Source organism: Bos javanicus, chromosome 6, assembly GCF_032452875.1.
Source record: "Bos javanicus breed banteng chromosome 6, ARS-OSU_banteng_1.0, whole genome shotgun sequence".
Classification (NCBI taxonomy): domain Eukaryota; kingdom Metazoa; phylum Chordata; class Mammalia; order Artiodactyla; family Bovidae; genus Bos; species Bos javanicus.
In genome coordinates this window covers 37715613-37738744 of record NC_083873.1, presented here as the reverse complement: position 1 = coordinate 37738744, position 23132 = coordinate 37715613, and the positions used below count along the sequence as shown (strand labels likewise).

At 35.6% G+C, this 23132-nt stretch overlaps 1 protein-coding gene across 14 annotated transcripts in view; it reads left to right on the top strand.

Annotated features, from left to right (window-relative positions):
* Positions 1 to 23132, top strand: part of LCORL (ligand dependent nuclear receptor corepressor like) — a 180137-nt gene that overhangs the window by 102449 nt on the left and 54556 nt on the right. For all 14 annotated transcript variants that reach the window (XM_061419751.1, XM_061419739.1, XM_061419742.1 and 11 more), the window contains one exon: positions 20208 to 20459. In XM_061419751.1, coding sequence (XP_061275735.1) covers positions 20208 to 20459 — 252 coding nt within the window. The remainder of the gene's footprint in view (positions 1 to 20207; positions 20460 to 23132) is intronic.

Sequence of the window (23132 nt, the reverse complement as noted above, 5' to 3'; positions counted from 1 at the left end):
GACCTTTCCCAGGTTAGGGAATTTTTTAGATATTATGTCTTCAAATAACCTGAAAATATGATACAGAATTATCAAAAGGACAAGGAGAATACCATAGAGAGTTTAAGATCTTAGTTAAGTTAAACAGACCTAAAGTTAATGAGAAGGAAGAAGATTTGAACAACATAGTTAATAAGTTTGAGATAAAGGACATACTTAGAAATCTGAACCCAACCATTACAAATTTATAAATGTTGTATGTTTTTAAGTATACTCAAAAACTGTCTGCATTCTGTACCATTATCAGCAAGTAAAAAATGGTATCATACAGACAATATTTTTTGATACAGTTCAGTTAAGATAGTAATCAATAACAAAAAATGTTTTAAATGAAGAAGTTTATGTGTATGGAAATTTTCAAAATTTCTAAGAAATTTATGGGATAAAGAAGAAATCCTAATGATTTTCAGAATATATTTGGCACTGCTGCTGCTACTGCTGCTAAGTCGCTTCAGTCGTATCTGACTCTATGCTACCCCATAGACGGCAGCCCACCAGGCTCCCCCATCCTTGGGATTCTCCAGGCAAGAACACTGGAGTGGGTTGCCATTTCCTTCTCCAATGCGTGAAAGTGAAAAGTGAAAGTGAAGTCGCTCAGTCATGTCCGACCCTTAGTGACCCCAGGGACTGCAGCCCACCAGGGTCCTCCGTCCATGGGATTTTCCAGTCAAGAGTACTGGAGTGGGGTGCCATAGCCTTCTCCATATTTGGCACTAAATGGTATTAAAAATACATTTGAAAACTTATAGGGCTTATAGGATTTAGTAGAAGGTAATTTATAGCTTTAAATTTTTATTTTACTTAAGAAAAGGATTGGAATTTTAATAAGTGAGCGAAGCATCTAACTGAAGGAGGTTTTTTTTTTCCTGCTGCTGCTGTTGCTATTAAGTCACTTCAGTCGTGTCCAACTCTGTGCGATCCCACAGACAGAAGCCCACCAGGCTCCCCCATCCCTGGGATTCTCCAGGCAAGAACACTGGAGTGGGTTGCCATTTCCTTCTCCAATGCATGAAAGTGAAAAGTGAAAGTGAAGTCGCTCAGTCGTGTCCGACCCTTAGCGACCCCATGGACTGCAGCCCACCAAGGTCCTCCGTCCATGGGATTTTCCAGTCAAGAGTACTGGAGTGGGGTGCCATTGCCTTCCCCACATTGCCTTCTCCTAAATAAGTAGGAGAAAGGCAAACAAAGAATATTGAATGAAACTTGTAAAACAAAATGCAAAGATAAAATAGAGAAGATAGACAAAGTTAAAAGGTCTGTTTTGTAAAAAAAATGACTACTAAAATTAAAATGTTACAATATGCTGGTATCTGAAATTACACATTCTAAAATTCTAGGAATTTGTGTTTCAAGGATATTGCTCAGTTTTAGAGATTTTGCTCAAATAAAATTTCTCAGATTATTGTCTTTGATATTTTTCTCCTGATAGGGATTGTAGCAAATAGCTACATTATATAAAAATTACATAATTAGGCTGTTACTCTTTCAGGATTATGTAATAGGCATTGGGTGAGTGCTGTCTATGTTTTAGTTCATTTAATCCTGGAAGCAGCTCCTTTAGAGAGTATGTGTAGAATCATTTTACAGAGAAAGAAATTACGGTTTACAAAGTAACTTACACAATGCTATATAGCCTGTATTCAGCAGAGCTGGAATTTGATTCCAGGTATATCTTACTAGTAAGTGATGTACTTCCAGCGATTCTTCTATATTGCCTTCCAGCAAATGGCAACCCACTCCAGTATTACTGCCTGGGAAATCCCATGGACAGAGGAGCTTGGCAGGCTACAGTCCTTAGGGTTGCAGAGTGTCAGACATGACTTAGCGACTAAACTAAAAATACTGTTTTTATGGGATAAAAATATATTAGGTTTGGTGGTTCTCCAAGTGTGATACATGGGACTCTTGGGTCTCTAAGACTCATTCATGGAATCTGCAAGGTCAAAACTTAAAAAAATTCTAAGATGTTATTTGCCACTTTTGCTGTGTTGACATTTACACTAATGGTACAAAAGCAATGTTGGGGAAAATTACTGGTACCCTAGCATAAATCAAGCCAGGGACAATAAACTATACCTAGTAGTCCTTGTGTTCTTCAACATCACACACATTGTGTTTAAAAAAGGAGGGGGGGTGGCTATTAAGAATGCCCTTGATGAAGGAATAAAATTGTTTTAATTTATGAAAATTTAACCCTTGGGTTAGACTTTTAAAAAATAATTCTGTACAATTAAAGATGAGGTACTCAAATATTTCTCTTGCATACCAAATTACATTGATTGTCTTGAGGACAAAAGGCTTGGTTAAAGGCCTTAACTCATAATGTTGACATAGCATTTATTAATGTCTATGTACCAAATAATACAGCAACCACCTTCATAAAGCAGAAACTTGAGAGTATTCAGGGTAAAGGACAAACACTCAAAGAGTATTAACATGTCACTTTTAATTGGTAAAGTGGATCTAAAATAAGTAAGGATGTAAAAAGACCTAAAATAATAGTAAATAATAGCTATATATTAAATAATAGTAAATAATAAACAATAGTTTATGAATATAATTTGAACTCTGTTCTCAGATAATACTGTTTCTTCTTAAGTTTATCTGGAACATTCACAGAAAATTTATACACTGTGTCATAAAGAGATTCTGAGTGAGTTCATAAAGTAGAAACATTACAAAATTAATTTTTCATCATAATACAATAAAGACAGAAATGAATAATAGCAGCAAAAACCAGTCATGTTCACCTACAATGTAAATATTGTTTTAAGGAGCTTAGGATAAAGAAGGGGCATCCCTCGTAGCTCAAACAGTAAGAATCTGCCTGCAGTGCTGGAGACCTGGGTTCAGTCTCTGGGTCAGCAAGACCTCCTGGAGAAGGGAATGGCTACCCACTCCAGTATTCTTGCTTGGAGAATTCCATGGACAGAAGAACCTGGTGGGCTACAGTCCATTGGATTGCAAAGAGTCAGGACTGAATGACTAAGACTTTGATTTTTTCAAGGCAAAGAATCCACCTGACAATGCAGGAGACACAGATTCGATCCCTATTCTAGGAGGATCCAACATGCCATGGAGTAGCTAGGCCCGTGTGCCACAACTATTGAGCCTGTGCTCTGGAGCCTGCGAGCCACAACTGCTGAGCTTGTATGCCACAACAACTGAAGCCTGAGTGTCCTAAAGCCCATGCTCTGTAACAAGAGAAGCCACCACAGTGAGAAGCCCACTCACCTCAACTAGAGAAAAGCCTGCACAGCAACAAAGACCCAGCACAACCAAACATAAATAAATAAAATTATTTTTTAAAAAACAAAAACTTTAATGTGAGAAGGAAGAAAAAAAGTACAGGATCTCTTTAAAATACACTGATGATGAAAAAGCTACATGTAGGAATCTAGGGGATATAATTAAAATAGTGACTTTAAAAACATTTGGCCTTTAATATTTTTATCAGTAAAGATGAAAGAATGAATTCCCATCAGAAAAGCAAGGAAAAAATCACAAAGTGGGAATTCCTTGGCAGTCCAGTGGTTAGGGCTCCATGCTTCCACTGCAGGGAACTAAGATCCCGCAAGCTGCGTGGTGCATCCCCCCACCCCAAAAGAAAAATCACAAAGTAAATCAGAATAATGATCAAGGGAGGACATTATAGAGATGAAAGCAAAAATTATTAAGGTAGGGGACAGAAAAACATTGACTAAAAAATAAATAGAAAAAAAATTTGTTCTTTAGAAAAGGCCACAGAATAGAAAAGTACTAGTTATGGAACATAGAGTTTAGCTGATCTTAGAAAATTTGGTAAATTTTGGCAGGGTAGTAACAGGAGAGAGGTTAGTACAGAGAGGGAAAGGAGAGATACAGAAGACATGACAAGGGAGAAATAATCATTTAAGCAGAAAGTTTTAAAAGTTGTAGATTCTGTTCTGTATAACTTAGGTGAGATGGATAATGAATAGGAAATCCAGTTTACCAACATTGTCTCTGAAAAATTAGAAGACTTAAACAGGCCTTTTTTTTTTTCTTTTTTTTTTTTAAAGAAATAGGAATAAATATCAAGAACCTTCAACAAAAGCACTAACCCAGAAAATTTAAAAGTTATATTTTACCAAATTTTCTAAGATCAGCTAATCTCTATGTTTCATGAAATTTTTCAGACCATAAAAATTTAAGGTCCCAAGGGAACCCTCATACAACTGCTGTTGGGGATGTAAATTGGCACAGCCACTATGGAGAACAGTTTGGAGGTTCCTTAAAAAACTAAAAATAGAACTAGCATATGACACAAGAATTCCACCCAGGAATTTCTCCTGGGCATATACCTGGAGAAAACTATAATTCAAAAAGATCCATGCACCACACTCATGTTCATTGCAGCACTGTTTACAATAGCCAGGATATGGAAGCAACCTAAGTGTACATCAGCAAAGGGATGGATAAAGATTTAGTTGAAGTGAAAGTGTTAGTCACTCAGTCATGTCCAACTGTTGGCGACCCCATGGTCTGTAGCCTGCCAGATTCCTCTGCCCATGGAATTCTCCAGGCAAGAATACTGGAGTGGGTTGCCATTCCCTTCTCCAGGGGATCTTCCCAACCAGGAATTGAACCTGGGTCTCCTGCATTACAGGCAGACTCTCTATCACCTGATCCACCAGAGAATCCGATAAAGATGTAGTACATATACACAATGAAATACTATTCAGCAATAAAAAAGAATGGAATAATGCCATTAGCAGGACCTGCAGATTGTCATACTGAGTGAAGACACAGAAAGACAAATATATAATATTGTTTATATGTGAAATCTAAATTTAAAGGGTACAAATGAATTTATTTACAAAACAGAAGTAGAGTCACAGATGTAGAAACAAACTTACGGTTACCAGGGGATAAGGGACAGGGAGGGATAAATTGGGAGATTAGGACTGACATATACACTGCTGGACTTCCCCTGGTGGCTCAGATGGTAGAGAATCTGCCTGCAGCACAGAGACCCAGGTCCAATCCCTGGGTCAAGAAGATCCCCCGGAAAAGGAAATGACTACCCACTCTAGTATTCTTGCCTAGAGAATTCCATGGAGAGAGGAGTCTGGCAGGCTGCAGGTCATGGGGTTGCAAAGAGTTGGACAGGACTGACTGTCACTTTCACTTTGTCATACACACTGCTATATATATAGATATAATAGATAACTTAATAAGAACCTGTTGTATAGCATAGGGAACTCTACTCAGTACTCTGTAATGGCCTATATGGGAAAAAAATCTTTAAAAAAAAAAGAGTGGATGTATAAATATGTGTAACTGATTTATTTTGCTATACACCTGAAACCAACACAACATTGTAGATCAACCAAAGTTGATTTAATAGAAAAATAGACAAAAGGCATGAGCAGAGTGTTATAAGACATTTAAATGGCCCTTAAATTTGTATTAGAACTGCAAGTTAAAACGATACTGAGTTACTATTTCTCTTGTGAGATTAGCAAAAATTCAAAAGCCTGAGAGCACTCTGTTAAGGAACCTATGAGGAAACAGTCACTTATTAGTTGCAGTGGCAAGTACAAAACGATTTAGTCCCCACAAGAGGTATTAGGCATATACATTAAAAGTACATATGAATTTACCCTTTGATTCAGTAATCCCACTTATAATTTTCCCAATGGTACTTGTTTAACATAATGAAAATAGAAATGCACAGAATCATTTATTGCAGCATTGTTTAGAACAGCACATTAGAAATCACATGTGTATACCTCAGAAACAGGGCTTCCCTCATAGTTCAGTCCTGGGTGGGGAAGATCCCCTGGAGAAGGGAAAGGTTACCCACTCCAGTATTCTGGACTGGAGAATTCCATGAATTGTATAGTCCATGGGGTTGCAAAGAGTCAGACATGACTGAACAACTTTCACTCACTCACTCACTCTAGAAACAGGTTGATCATGTGGTAGAAACAATGGATTACCATGGAGCTGTAGAATAGAATGGGCTTCCCTGGTGGCACTAGTGGTAAAGAACCTGGCTGCCAATGCAGGAGACTTAGAGATGTGGGTTCAGTCCTTGGGTTGGGAAGATACCCTGGAGGAGGGCATGGCACTCCATTTTAGTATTCTTGCCTGGGGAATCCCATAGACAGGGAACCTGGTGGGCTACAGTCCATAGGGTCACAAAGAGTTGGATGCAAGTGAAGCTGCTGAGCAGCAGCAGTAGTAGAGTAAAATAAAGTGACCTAAATGTTCATCAACAGATGAATGGATAAAGAAGATATGGCATATATATGCAACAGAATACTAAGCCATAAAAAAGAATGAAAAATGCAGCAACATGGATGAACCTTAGAGGGTATTATGCTTATAAAGTAAGTTAGAGAAAGACAAATAGTGCATATCATTTAAATGTGGCTTCTTAAAAATATGAAACTACTGAATATAACAAAAGAAATGGACTCACAGAGACAAAACTAGTGATTATCGGTGGGGAGAGAGAAGGGGAGGAGCAAGATAGATTTAGAAGTACAAACTATTGTGGAAAATAGTTTAAAATAGTTTTTACATAAAGTATTGTGGAAAATAAAAAAGCTACACGGATGTATGGTACAATTCAGGGAATATGCCAATAACTATAAATGGAATATAATTTTTAAAAATTGTGAATCACTTTTTTGCACACCTGAAACTTACTTAATATTGTGTATGAATTATACTTCAGTAAAAGGTTTTAAGACTATGAGCTGATAAGAATTAACTTGGTATGTATTTTTAAGTTAAAAAACAGGAGGAAAAAGGGCAAATATGGTCTATTATTAATACAGAGTACATCATGTGAAATGCCAAGCTGGATGAAGCACAAGCTGGAATCAAGATTGCCGGAAGAAATATCAATAACCTCAGATATGCAGATGACACTGCCCTTATGGCAGAAAGCAAAGAGGAACTGAGGAGCTTCTTGATGGAAGTGAAAGGAGAGTGAAAAAGCTGGCTTAAAACTCCGCATTCAGGGAGGGAGGTTCAAAAGAGAGGGAATATATGTATACCTATGGCTGATTCATGTTGAGCTTTGACAGAAAACAGAAAAATTCTGTAAAGCAATTATCCTTCAATTAAAAAAAAAAAAAACCACCAAAAAACTCAACATTCAAAAAACTAAGATCATGGCATCCAGTCCTCTCATTTCATGGCAAATAGATGGGCAAACAATGGAAACAGTGGCAGACTTTATTTTGAGGGGCTCCAAAATCAGTGCAGATGGTGACTGCAGCCTTGAAATTAAAAGACATTTGCTCCTTGGAAGAAAAGCTATGACCAACCTAGACAACATATTAAAAAACAGAGAGATTACCTTGCCGACAAAGCGCATCTAGTCAAAGCTATGGTTTTTCCAGTAGTCATGTATGGATGTGACAGTTGGACCATTAAGAAGGCTGGGCGCCGAAGAATTGATGCTTTTGAACTGTGGTGTTGGAGAAGACTCTTGAGAGTCCCTTGGACTGCAAGGAGATCCAACCAGTCCATCCTGAAGGAAGTCAGTCCTGAATATTCATTGGAACTGATGCTGAAGCTGAAACTCCAATCCTTTGGCCAGCTGATGCGAAGAATTGACTCCTTGAAAAAGACCCAGATGCTGGGCAAGATTGAAGGCTGGAGGAGAAGGGGATGACAGAATGAGATGGTTGGATGGCTTCACTGACTTGATGGACATGGGTTTGACCAGGCTCTGGGAGTTGATAATGGACAGGGACGCCTGGCATGCTGCAGTCCATGGGGTCGCAGAGAGTCAGACACGACTGACCAAGTGAACTAAACTGAACTGATTAATAATCTTTTAGACAGAAGAGGAAAGAATATATGAGCATTTTCTTATTTTTATACAAGAAACACAAAAGGATAAACTAGAAACTGAAGAAATTTGGTTACTTTGGGAGTGGTGGAAAATAAGTGAACCTTTTTTGAGACTTGTATATTTTTGAGTTTTGAGACATGTTACTTTTGTACATTTTTTAAAAATAAAATCAACAAGGATGTGATTGGGTAAAACAAAAAAGCAAATGAACCTAACTATTTCATATTGATAATACAGGAAAAATTAACTCAGATTACAAATACAGTACTCTGTTCTCCATGGTATATATTTTAAGGATAAACATATTACAGTCATTGTATTGGTGTGGTAATTTTGTGAGTTTTTACTGTTAAGGGAATAAAAATATGGAATGGGGAAAGAGAAGAACTCCATGGTTAAAGAGGTAACAATATGAACTAATGATTTAAATATATATATATATATTTTAGCACTTATTAACTTTGCCTACTATAAAATTCTAGAAGCAGTGACACTACAGTAGCAGTCACCACACTTATGCCAGTCCCTACCACAAGTAGGCTTCCTTGCTAGCTCAGTTGGCTAAGAATCCACCTGTAAGACAGGAGACCCCGGTTTGGTCCTGGGTCAGGAAGATCCACTGGAGAAGAAACAGGCTACCCAGTCCAATATTCTTGGACTTCCTTTGTGGTTTAGCTGGTAAAGATCTGGGTTTGATCCCTGGGTTGGGAAGATCCCCTGGAGAAGGGAAGGGCTACCCACTCCAGTATTCTGGCCTGGAGAATTCCATGGACTGTATAGTCTCAAAGAGTCAGGCACAACTAAACAACTTTCACTTTTACCACAAATAGCAAAAATAGGACATTTGGTTGATTCCAAGTCAGGGACAGGAAAAATAGAAAGCGGACAAGGAACATTTTTATATGCTAAAAAAAAGGAAGTCCTCAAGGTACATCGAAAGTATATAAGGACCAATATGAAGGGCTTTCCACTGGCCAGATTTGGAATCATTTGTGCATTAAAGTGAGTAATGAAGTCCTAGACAACATATTAGATAATAAGAAACAATCTGTGTTTCTTTTTCATTGTGATAAAAAGAAACAAAACCAAAAAAGATGTGGGGGTCACAGAAGAGAAGGCATTTTTTTCCTTTTTTCTTTATTTTTTTAAAGAATGCTACAGAAAAATAGAGAATGAATCAGATCAGATCAGATCAGTCACTCAGTCGTGTCCGACTCTTTGCGACCCCATGAATCGCAGCACGCCAGGCCTCCCTGTCCATCACCAACTCCCGGAGTTCACTCAGACTCACGTCCATCGAGTCAGTGATGCCATCCAGCCATCTCATCCTCTGTCGTCCCCTTCTCCTCCTGCCCCCAATCCCTCCCAGCATCAGAGTCTTTTCCAATGAGTCAACTCTTTGCATGAGGTGGCCAAAGTACTGGAGTTTCAGCTTTAGCATCATTCCTTCCAAAGAAATCGCAGGGCTGATCTCCTTCAGAATGGATTGGTTGGATCTCCTTGCAGTCCAAGGGACTCTCAAGAGTCTTCTCCAACACCACAGTTCAAAAGCCACAGCCGGGTATTGTTTTTGCTTTGGCTCCATCCTTTCATTCTTTCTGGAGTTATTTCTCCACTGATCTCCAGTAGCATATTGGGCACCTACTGACCTGGGGAGTTTCTCTTTGAGTATCCTATCATTTTGCCTTTTCATACTGTTCATGGGGTTCTCAAGGCAAGAATGCTGAAGTGGTTTGCCATTCCCTTCTCCAGTGGATCACATTCTGTCAGATCTTTCCACCATGACCCGCCCATCTTGGGTTGCCCCACAGGCATGGCTTAGTTTCATTGAGTTAGACAAGGCTGTGGTCCTAGTGTGATTAGATTGACTAGTTTTCTGTGAGTATTGTTTCAGTGTAGTGGACTTTAAAAAATTACTGGTTTGTAACCACTAGTATACCAGTTGCTTCTGGCAGAGATTACCAATTGATACAAAAACCATTAAGCAAATACAAGATTGTTGGGGAAGAGGATAATTATCAATACATTAAAATATTACTCCATAGATTACTAATTACAAAGGAGAAAATATAACTCTACAATGGAAATATTTGTTGGATAACTACCTTAAAGCTAATGATCAACATTACTAATGCTGGGATGAACTGGTATAATACATTAAGGAGGCATACCATCTGTGTACTCTTCCTGTCAATGATTAACCTGAACTGAAATCTTAATGTTGCTAATCCAAACTTTAGGACAATATTACAAGATAAATAGCATCTTAAGGTTGTTTTTTTTTTTTTCCTTCTTTTTTTAAAAAGAAAAACAAACAGAAAAAAAACTAGGGAGACATGACAGTCAAATACAGTACGGAACCTTAGATTGCAGCCTGAGGTTGGGGAAGAAAAGGTGTAAAGGAGATAAGGGGGAGAGTTGGGGACAATATTGTTTGTGTTAATTTTTTTGAAAGGGATAATGGCATTATAGTTATGTTTCATAATGTTGTTGTTTATTACTCAATTAGAGTTAAAGCTTCATGGTATCTACAGGTTTCAAATCCTTCACCCATAAATAACGTGTGTGTGAGTTTATATGTAAATCAAATGAAACAAAATGTCAGTAGTTGAATCTATAGAGGTGAAATTTTGTGGAAGTACATTGTATTCTTCATTCAACTTTTCTTTTTTTTTTTTTTTTCAGCCTGTAAACAGTATACTTTATTTTTTTTTTTATTCTTCCAATTTTATTTTATTTTTAAACTTTACATAATTGTATTAGTTTTGCCAAGTATCAAAATGAATCCGCCACAGGTATACATGTGTTCCCCATCCCGAACCCTCCTCCCTCCTCCCTCCCCATACCATCCCTCTGGGTCGTCCCAGTGCACCAGCCCCAAGCATCCAGCATCATGCATCGAAACTGGACTGGCAACTCGTTTCCTACATGATATTTTACATGTTTCATTGCCATTCTCCCACATCTTCCCACCCTCTCCCTCTCCCACAGAGTCCATAAGACTGTTCTATACATCAGTGTCTCTTTTGCTGTCTCGTACACCGGGTTATTGTTACCATCTTTCTAAATTCCATATATATGCGTTAGTATACTGTATTTATGTTTTTCCTTCTGGCTTACTTCACTCTGTATAATAGGCTCCAGTTTCATCCACCTCATTAGAACTGATTCAAATGTATTCTTTTTAATGGCTGAGTAATACTCCATTGTGTATATGTACCACAGCTTTCTTATCCATTCATCTGCTGATGGACATCTAGGTTGCTTCCACGTCTTGGCTATTATAAACAGTGCTGCGATGAACATTGGGGTACACGTGTCTCTTTCCCTTCTGGTTTCCTCAGTGTGTATGCCCAGCAGTGGGGTTGCTGGATCATAAGGCAGTTCTATTTCCAGTTTTTTAAGGAATCTCCACACTGTTCTCCATAGTGGCTGTACTAGTTTGCATTCCCACCAACAGTGTAAGAGGGTTCCCTTTTCTCCACACCCTCTCCAGATTGAAATTTTTTAAAATAACTGTGGAAGAATAAAAGGCAAGGGCAAGAACTGTACACCGTCAGTAGTGCTGTAAGACTTCCCCTCCCTTCTTACCTTTTATTATATCATTTTCTGATCTAATATGATATTTGTCATTAAGTGATGTCAATGTATGTTAGAGCTCTTCATGTTATATAAAGTGCTATATCACTGTTAATTGTTGTTAATACATGTCAAACATAGAAGGGAAATGGAGATGGAGAAAGAGAAGATAACAGAAACCATCATCCTGGCCTTTAAAATTTTTGTTGAATTAGTGACCAACATTTTCCACATTGACAATCTCATAATTGAGACAACCTACACAGATATTCTTAGATTGATCCTAAGAGCAGCTCTCTGTCTTGGTAAATAATAGCATTATATGTTATTCTTTATATATATATATATATATATATATATGAATGTAACATATATATATGAATATATATATGTTATATATGAATATATATTCATATATATGTTATATATGAATATATATTCATATATATGTTATATATGAATATAACATATTCATTATATGTTATATAAATATTCTTCTATCAGTGTAGAAGAATACTTAACAAAGGAGTGAATACAAGGAAGCTGGAATCAGTTGGTTCTGGTGATTCACGTGTCTCCCATATGTAAAATATACTCACCCGTGACCAAGACTTCCAAAAGTCTTACTATAGTATCATCTCAAAAATCATGCTCTTGTTATCTAATTTAGTTTAGATACAAATGAAGTTCCTTGGGTGTAGTTCCTTTGGTATAGTTTCTCTTGATCTGTAGCCCTTTAAAAGTGAAAAGACAAATTACTTGCCCATACACACCCAACATACAGTGTTAGGACAGGCATAGGATAACCTCTGTAAACAAACCTGTTTGAAATGGGGAAATTGGGTGCACACAGGGATCACTGTTCCATAGCAATTCTGAAATCCAGCTGGGCAAATGTTGGAAGTTATTTGATTAGATCTTAAGAAATAATTCTTTATGGCTCGTGAATCTGCCCTTTAGGCTCGAAGTTCCACTCTAATTTACCCTTTTTTCCTATTTTTCTTTTTTTTTTTAATTCAGATATAATTTGCATTCTATAAAATTTACTTTTTAAAGTGTAAAATTCAGTGGTTTTTAATATACTCATTCACAAAGTTTTGTGACCATTACCACTATCTGTAGGATATAGTCTTCATCCTTAAAAAACCCATTTTTAGATTAGCACTCATTCCTCATCATTCTACTCTTCTCCAGGCTCTGGCAATCACTAACAAATCTCTCTCTCTAGATTTGCCTGTTTTAAACATTTCATATAAATGCAGTTGTACTATGCGCATCCTTCATTTAGCATGCTTTTGAGGTTCATTATTCTGGTACATATCAGTTCTTTGTTTCCTTTTATGAATGAATAATACTCTTGTATAAATATACTACATTTATATACTCACCAGTTGATGTTCATTTGGGTTGTTTCTACTTTGTGGTGGTTATGAATAATGCTGCTGTGAACATTCATACACATTTTTGACTGAATGTGTTTTCCGTTTTCTTGGTTATATACTTGGGGGTGGAATTTGCTGGGTCATATGATAATACTTTGTTTACATTTTTTAATGTGTTGTCAAGGGCTTCCCTCGTAGCTCAGTTGGTTAAGAATCTGCCTGAAACGCAGAAGACCTGGGTTCGAACCCTGGGTCAGGAAGATCCCTTTCCTGACCAGGAGAAGTCGGCTCTCCAGGAATCCAGGAGAAGGAAATGGCAACCCACTCCAGTATTCTTGCCTGGAAAATCCCTTGGACAGAGGAACTGGTGGGCTATAGTCCACAGGATCACAACACAACTTAGTGACTAAACCACCACCACCATTGTGTTATCAAAGTGTATTTTCCAAAAGACTGCACCATTTTGCGTTCCCACATGTGGTGTATGAGGACTCGAATTTCTTCACATCCTCAGTTGCTCTTGTTATCTACACTTATTATAATTCTCCTTCTAGGTGTGAAGTAATATCTCATTCTGGTTTTGATTTGCATTTCTTTAAAGACTAATGCGCTTTAGGGAAATGCATCTTGTCGTGTGCTTACTGGTCATTAGTAATATCTTATTTGGAGAAATGCCTGCTCAAATCATTTTCTCCTTAATTGGGCATTTATTTCTTTATTGTTGGGTTATAAAAGTTCTTTATATACTTGGAGAGTAGACCCTTAACAGACATGTGATTTGTAAATATTTACTCCTGTTCTGTGGACTGTATTCACTTATTGATAATTTCCTTTGAAGTACAAACATTTTAAATTTTAATCAAGTTGTTTATATCTGTTTCATTCCTTGTGTTTTAGTGTCAGATCTAAGGAATCACTGATTTGATCTAAGGTCTTTATACTTATGTTTATAAGTAAATTTATACTTATGTTTTCTTTCAGATTTTTATAGTTTTAGGTCCTATGTTTAGATAATTAACCCGTTTTGGGGTTAATTATTCTGTATGGTATGAGGTAGAGGTCCAACTTCATTATTTTGCATATAAATATCCAGTTGTCCTAAGCAAAACTTATTGAAAAGACAATTATTTTCTTCCTTGAATTTTCTTGGTACTCTTAACAAAAATAGATTAAGATATGTGTTCTTCGCGTGAGCGCTGAGACTATTGTCTATTTTGTTCATTTTGAATTCCTGGAAAATACCTTAGTTCCTGGCATATAATAAGTTCTCAGGGGTTTTGTTTAATGAATTATTGTTGTAGATCTCGTTCGGTTCTTTTAGGAAAATAGCTTCGAAGAAGGCAAGCCTGGGAGGAAGGAATGAAGGGAGGGAAAAAAATTTTTTTTAATAAATTAAGGATTTATCTTGGGGCTCAGTTCTGCTCTGTTGATCTATATGTCTATCCTTATGGCATTAACACCTAGGCTTGGTTATTACACTTTTTAATAAGTTTTGATATAGGAATTGCTAGTCATCCAATTTATTTCTTTTTCAAGGTTGTTTTGGCTATTCTGGATTCCTTTCATTTCAATATGCATTTTAGAATCAGCTTGTCAGTTTCTACAAAAATGCCAGCTAGGGCTCTGATAGAGATTGTGTTAAATTTGTTGATCAATTTGGGGAATATTATCATGTTAACAGTATTAAATCTTTCAGTTCATGAACACAGGACATATTTCTGTTTATTTAGGTTCTCTTTATGCTTTGTCAGACTTATTTTTCTTCTTTCTAATATGTTGTAAATGGAATTATTTTCCTAATTATTTCATTTTGGAATTGCTTAGTGCCATTGTATAGAAGTAAAATCGATTTTTGTATATTGACATGGCACCCTGTGACCTTGCTGAACTTAACTAGTTCTAAAATTTTGTGTGTGTGGATTCTGTAGAAATTCCTATATACAACATTGCATTATCTATAAAGAGAGTTTTACTTCTAATTTTTCAATCCATATGGCCTTTACCTCCTTTTCTTGCCTAATTGCACTGACTAGAACCTCCAGTACATGTTGAATAGAAATGGTGAGAGCATGTGTCCTTTTCCTGTTCTGGTATTTTTGGGGAAACTTTCACTCTTTCGCCATTAAGTATGATGTTATCTGTAGATTTTTCATAGATGCCCTTTCTTAGATTGAGGTAATTTCCTTCTATTCCTAGTTTGTTCAGTGTTTTTATCATGGAAAGGTTATAAAGTGCTTTTCTACATCTGTGGAGATTATTATGTGGCTTTTGTCCTTTCTTAATATGTTATATTACATTGCTTGACTGATTTTTATATGTTAAACTAACCTTGCATCTTGGGGATAAATCCCACTTGGTATTGATGTATAATCCTTTTTATTGTGTCTTGCTAGTTTCTGTTTGATAGGAGAGTTGACCCTCAAACCTGTGGTAGATAGAGTCTGACCCTTTGTACAACCAAAAATTCATGTATAACTTACTGTCAGCCCTCTGAATTTGTAGTTCCACATCTACTAAGATTCAACCAACCACAAATTGTATAGTACTGTAGTATCTGCTGTTGAAAAAAAATCCACGTATACGGATTCTTTACCAGCTGAGCTACGAGGAAAGCCCCAACAACAACATAGCTCAAAACCATGTTGCTTCAGGGTCAACTGGATTTTTTGTCTATTCATAATGGATAGTTTTCATTTGATTTGGTAGTTTTCTTTTTATGTGGTTTCTTTGTCTGGTTTTGCTATCAGGCTAACACTGCCCTCATAGGATGGGTTGGGAAGTGTTCCTTCCTCATCTCTTTTTTTGGAGTTTGTGAAGGATTAGTTTTAATTCTTCTTTAAATGTCTAATAAAATTCACCAGTAAATCTATCTGTTCCTGGGCTTTTCTTTGTGACAAGAGTTTTGGCTACTAATTCAGTCTCTTTACTTGTATGTCTGTTCAAGTTTTTTATTACTTCTTGAGTGAGTTTGATAGTTTTTGTCTTTCTAGGAATTTGGCCTTTTCATATAGGATATCTAATTTGTTGATGTGTAGCTTTTTTTCTGTAGTACTTCTTTATTACTTTTTTGTGTTTCTTTAATGTTAATGGTGATATCTCTTCCTTCATTTGTAATTTTACAAATTTAAATCTTTATTTTTTTTCTTGGTCAATTTTTTAAAATCTTTTCAAAGAATAAATTTTTGGTTTTATTGATCTTCTCTTTATCTTACCTTGTCTTGCCTTTCCCTTCTCCTATTTAATATTTTCTGCTCTAACTTTTTATTTATTTCTTCCTTTATTCTTGCTTTGGGTTTAATTTTCAAATCATTTTCTCTTAAGGACGGCTAGGTTGAGTTGAATTTTTTAATATCTGTGTTTATTGCCATAAGTTGCTCTCTAATCACTGTTTTAGCTTCATCACATACCTTTTGGTATATTGTTTTCCTTTTCAGTCATTTGGGAGTTGATTGGTGTTGAGCATCTTTTTCCATGTTCGGTCATTCTGCTGTTTGCAGGATACTTCAGTTCCTCTCCTTGTGAGCCTCCTCAGTGCCACAACTTTCTCCAGAGTGAGTGATGAGAGAGCAAGAGGGCAGAATAGAAGGGGGTGATAGTGAACATCAGTGTTCAGAGTATCCAGGATAGACGCCATATTCTCTTATAACCTAATCTTGGAAGTGACGTACACTTTTGCAGTATGTTATTTTAATCTCACATTTCACCCTTCATGCAATGTGAAAGGGACTATGCAACATTGGAGACTAGGAGGTAAAGTGGGAATCATTAAGAACCATCTTGAAACTGGCCACCACAAAGAACTTGCTAAATTCTTGAATTTGTTAAATTTGAAAAATAAAGAGATGGGGCAAAAATAAATTATTTCTGTCTTCTTAGGGGCATACCATTTCCATGTGGCAACATATTTTCTCTTCCAGCCCAGTGTTTATTAGTTGCCTAACTTTTGAAACCATTTGAGTGTATATCCCTGACCAAGATCTTTAGTTAATTCATTTTTTTGTAATTGTGACCACTTGTGCAAGAAATCTAGAAGGCTCACTAACTAATTAGCAACTGAGCAGCATTTTCTTTATCTCTTTAGCTTTTTAAATCGTATTTGTTTTTTTGCTGTTTGCCAAGTCTTTTGGTTTTACACACAGATGTATTCCTAATATAAACAAGCAAAAACTGAGTAGATGAATAACCGAGCTCTAAACTCAACTCTTGCCTGGAAAATCCTGTGGACGGAGGAGCCTGGTAGGCTGCAGTCCATGAGGTCGCTAAGAGTCGGACACGACTGAGCGACTTCACTTTGACTTTTCACTTTCATGCATTGGAGAAAGAAATGGCAACCCACTCCAGTGTTCTTGCCTGGAGAATCCCAGGGACGGGGGAGCCTGATGGGCTGCCGTCTATGGGGTCGCACAGAGTCGGACACGACTGAAGCGACTTAGCAAACTCAACTCTAAAGTGTAGCTCTAGTCATATGATATGAATGTGATCATATTTCTGTCCCTTTTTTATAAATTTAATCATTTTGAATTTATAAAGTGGCATTAGCCAGTAAATTACAGGTCAGGTAACCAAAATACATAGAAGTAAATCCAGTATCTCCTTTTAACACATAATGCAAAGCAAGATTAGGTTTGAAAAATCACGGAGAAACAGTTTGCGGAACACCTTCAAGGATTCCTGAAGGAAGTCATCAAGAAATAGCATTAATTAGGAATCCTTCTGTGTAACAGAAATCTCTTGCTTTGATATTAATCACTTTAGTTAGGTTACATATGCTAATACTGTCTTCTGGATAAGAATATATCACATGGGCTTAGAAATTATGTCCTTTGTATTTTCCAAGCTAATTAATAATGTACGTATTAACCTAGTTAATATTTCTACTTAGTTGACATTTTATGATTTAAATAATATATAACTGCTCAGCCTGAATCTTCTTGTTTCTCTTGTTATGTTCACTACAATCTAAGATAACAGTGTAGTTAATGTCAGTTATTAAAATGCCAAGTATAAGAACTCAGTATTTTATGTACAATCTCATACAATCTTAAAATATCCTGTGAGCAAGCCCTATTATGATTTCCAAAGTTCTGTTATTTCCATTTTATGAACAGAGATACTAAAATATGGAGGGGTGTTTAACTAACCTAAATTTAAATTTATAAAGATGGCTAAGATTTCAATCTGTCAGTCTTTTTTCATTAAAATTTAGTTGATGTACAATATTATTTTAGTTTCAGGTATACTATGGGATGATCTGACATACATGATGAAATGATCACCACAATAAATTTAGTAACAGTCTGTCCCCATACAAAGTTATTTAAATACCATGGGCCATATACCTTGTATTACATATTCTCACTTACATGTGGAACCTAAGAAACAAAACAAAGTGAAACAGATTCATAGTTACAGAGAACAAACAAGTGGTTGCCAGAGGAGAGAGGGGTGTTGGGGGATGAATAAGTGAAGAGGGGGAAATTAAGAGGTACAAACCTCCAGTTTTAAAATAAATATGCCATGGGGATATAATATATACAACTGACCCTTGAACAAAATGGGAGTTCAGAGCACTGACCCTCTGCATGGTCAAAACTCTTAACTTTATAGTGGGCCCTTCGTATTTGGGGTTCCACATCTACAGATTGAACCAACTATGGATTGTGTAGTACTCTAGTGTATATTTATTGGAAAAAAATTCATGTCTATTCTACAGTTCAAACTCATGTTGTTTAAGGGTCAAGTGTATAGGCAAGTCTTTCTTTTTAGTACCCTAGAACAACTAGTGCCTCTCTTCCTACTCGGTTCTAAACAAAGAATAAATATGAGAATTAAATATTACTTTTTTTATAAGCCCATAATCCCGCCTCAGATGGTTTTTTCAGAATTCAAAATTGTTTTGAAAGAGCTAATATTAAGGAGATGTTTATTGTGCAACATCTCTGCTGTTGCTGCTAAGTTGCTTCAGTCGTGTCCAACATCTCTAGCAGATCCAAAAAAGCACCCTGTGATCAAATATATTGATACTTCTGCAAGACCATAAACAGATTGATGTCAGTTTAGATCGCATTTTGCTCATCAGGTATGATGGTGATCATGGTGGAGGTAGTTTGTTGCCTTTCCTCACCTTTATAAAAATAGTTGCTGGTTGGAGGATTTGCCTTCAGTTCTCTTAGGCACTCCAACTAAGATGACATAAGCCTTCAATCTCAGACAGCTTGGGATCAAGGCAGGTCTGTTCACACAACACTGATTTGTCTGGGTAAGAGTTGAGGTGGTAATGAGCAGAAAATTAATATCTCTAGAAGTAGGCCCACTTCCGAAGAGGAAGTACAGAGCCTAACCAGATAAGCTTAGTCATCCTTCCCATTTCACCAGTCATTCTACCTCTGAAGGAGCAGGGTAAATAAAAGGATTGGGGTGAAACCAGTAGTGTGTCTTTGGAAAAACCACTACTACCACCCAATATCAGTACTCTTTTTTACTTATTATATACTGTGTTTATAAATTTATTTATTCCATACTTCTTACTATAAAATAATTTAGTTGTTTTTACCTCTTGTCCAGGTTTCAAGCAGAAATGTATATGACTACTTACCTTTATTTTGGTTATAGCTGACCAACATGTTTTGGGATCAAGGACTGATTAAGACTCTCAATAATGGTATTACTGTTTCTATAGGGGAATCTTAGTAGATGAGTGCTGAAATATTTAGGAGTGAAATGCCATAATTTTGCAATTTACTTTTCAGTAGTTCTACAAACCAGAAAGTAAAAAGAATGTGAATATGGCAGCATACTGACAATTCTTGAATATTGGTTGAGGCTCTCTGTGTCATTTTAGTGTTAATTTTTTCTTTATGACTGAAATGTCTTGATATGAAAAGTTGAGAAAGAAAAAATCCTTGATGACATTCAGGCTCTACATATTTGACAGGATTAATGGTAATAAACGGTTAACAGAGTTTAGACGTTTTCTTTAATAGTTAATGTATGTACCTACTCTATTAAAAATTGCTTGATTACTTATATATACAATTTATGTTCACATACTAAGTTTTAATATCTTTTACAATTCATTTGAATTAAAACTGAAAATAAGCTGTCTCCTTTTATGTCTAGTTCTTTATATTTTAATTTGGGACCAAAAATGTTTATTTTGAAGAAATAATTAAATAGCCAAGTTTGGGGTTAATATATTCTCGTAATACTAATTAAATCTACAAGGTTTTTGTTGCTAAGTTACAGAAACCATTCGCAATTATGGACTTACTCTGAAACTTCTGAAATCATTAATTTGTAGTTAAGATAAATTTAAACATTGGTATTTTGTATTCTCTTTTTAATTCTTACTGTATTTATTTCTTCCCTAGATCTTCCTCAGAACTGTGATCCTAACATTCCCCTAGTTGCTCAGGAATTAATGAAAAAGATGATACGTCAGTTTGCAATTGAGTATATTTCAAAAAGTGGTAAAATTCAAGAGAATAGAAATGGTTCAATTGGACCAAGTCTGATATGTAAAAGTATCCAAATGAATCAAGCAGAAAACTCCCTTCAGGAAGAGCAGGAAGGCCCCTTAGACCTCACTGTGAATCGAATGCAAGAACAAAATACTCAGCAAGGTAAGATTTGTGTGTGTGTGTATGTGATGTATGATTTTAATATTCTTAAGTATATATATATATATATATGTATATATATAACCATATATTCACAGAGAAATTTAAAAGTAATATTACTTGAAATTAGTCTGTAACATGGACTAGAGAGAAGTGCTAAATTAAAACTTTTGTATTACATTTGACTTTGTTTATAAAAGGAGAAGTGAAAGTTTCTCTACCCTCTTTTCATAATAAAGTGTATGGTGAGAGAATCCTAACAAGCAACCTAAAAGGAAAGTATACAAATAAAAAGATGTATATGATAAAAATGAATTTTTATAATGTACAGCTGAGAACATTCATTAAGCACTTTTGTTCTTCAGTTTTTCACACTTGGGTCAAAAATTTAAAACTGATGGATAATAGTCAGTTGTTTATGATGTCACTAGGGAAAGAGAAAAGTTAATACCTTGATAAACATAATGTAAATAATTATATAGAGAGACACATTTTTCAAAAGCATGAATGACAAAACTGTGCTGATCTTATCTGATCATTATTTAAAGGAAGAATTGTGATTCTCAGAGGAAAAGAAGGAAGAGCCTTAAAGTGCTTGTTCAGTTCAGTTCAGTCGCTCAATGGAGGATGCCAAATAAGTGTTTGCCTAGAGAAGAGAGAACAAATAGCTTCTGTTAATACAAATTAGGGATAGTGTTGTCAGGCCTCGAAACCAGAAAAATGTTAGCATTAAGTTTGATTGCAGAAGGCAATGTGATGTTTGAGGCTCTAGAGAAGAGTGCATTACTCAGTATTTAAAGACGATCATCTTTTCAGTGTGTAAAACAGATTAAAATTGAGAGAGGCTGAAATATGGAAATATTTTTCTTTTTGCTTCCTTAATTTTAGGTTTTATAAAATTGAGAGAGGCTGAAATATGGAAATATTTTTCTTTTTGCTTCCTTAATTTTAGGTTTTATGAGTTTGTTTATGTAGAAAGATATGAAAAATTTGAGATAATAAGACAGGTTGGTTATAAGACAGAGAAAGAAATGTTGAAGATGATTTTAATAGAAGGCTTAAGGGCAAAATGTATCAATACATTGAATTTTGAAAGTTAGAAAGTATGGGAATTTTAGTATCGCCTCTTATTTTGTTACATTTCGATGTTTCACCTTCTCTTAAATCTTTCTCCTTTGTGGGAAGCAGTTCAGTGTTATAAACAGACTTAAACATAGGCTTTGGTATCTGTGACAGACTTGTGGTTGAAATCCCTGCTCTGCTACTTAAATTACACGAAGTGTTAACTTTCTGTCAGTTTTAATTTCCTCACTTGTTACTTGGCAATAATATAACAAACTCATTGGGGCAATATGAAAGTTAAATATAAAATAACCACCTCATAAAAGATACTCAAACATTAGTCCCTCCATACTCTATTTCTTGTTCCATACTACCACAGAAAAGAAGCCTTTGAAGTCTCTAAAATTTATATCATTATTCCACTATGTAAGACTGAACTTTCTCTGAATGACCCAATGAGTAGAATTAGGATCACTACCCTAGAGATCAGGTGGAAATAGATTTTAGAACCATATAAGAAAGAAAATTTCTAAGGATCAGACTTTTTTTTTAAAGAGGAACGAGAAAAATGATTCCCTGCTTGCCTTATCATTAGAGGCATTCAGAAGCATCACCTGATTGGTTGGAATAGATGACATTTTAAAAGTAAATTTCTAGTTCTTATATTCTGTGATTCTGTGAATTCAAGTGATAAGGCATGTCCAAGTATATATAGAAAATAATTAGTTACTACATTAATGTGAACTTTTTTGATATTCTAATTATTTGAACATTCTGAGGTTGAAAGGATTAATGATGGATATAAATGTGTAAATAGTCTTCTTGATTATAATTTTGAAGGATGATTTGTGATATGAGATTTCAGTGTTATTACTTGAGGACAAAATCATATAGTTTAATGTGTCTTATAGAGTAGAGAGCAAGGGAGAGAATAGTAGCAGGTGAGACTAAAAATATATAAGATTATGAGAAAAACATATAGGAAATATTAAGGATTTTGACTTTTCTTACAACCATGGAAAGCTGCTATATTTCTTTAAGCAGAGAGTAGTAAAATTAGATCCTCTTTTATAAAACTATTCTGCTGTGGTAGAAATTGGTAAGCTCTAACTTTGCCTACTTGCATACCAATTTTTTTTAATAGAGCACATAACCTCTGATGCATTTGTGTGTGCATGCACATGTGTGTGTATGTATACACACCAGTACTTTATATGTACTAATATTTTCATAAATTAATATTTTTTTAAGGTTGAAATAAAGATATTGTAAACCATTTTCAAATGTCTTCCTAATCATGGCAAGTTCACCCTCAGTGTCACACAGTGTAGACTTTCAAGTGTTTCATTAGTAATAATACAAGGTATAAATCCTTACTTCATATGGTTTCTTAAGACCTAAAAAAATGTTTGGACTGACTTCACTGTCCATACCTTATGATATAGTTAATAAAATGGTCATATTAGTAGTAGCAGGATTAGTTCTGCCTTTGTTTGTCTATTTTTTGCTAGTACTTACTTTTTTTACGTTATTCTTACTCTGTAATTTTGCAACAATACACATTTGTCATTTGCTCATTTTGTCAGTTATTTTATTCAAATTAGACACTGTAAT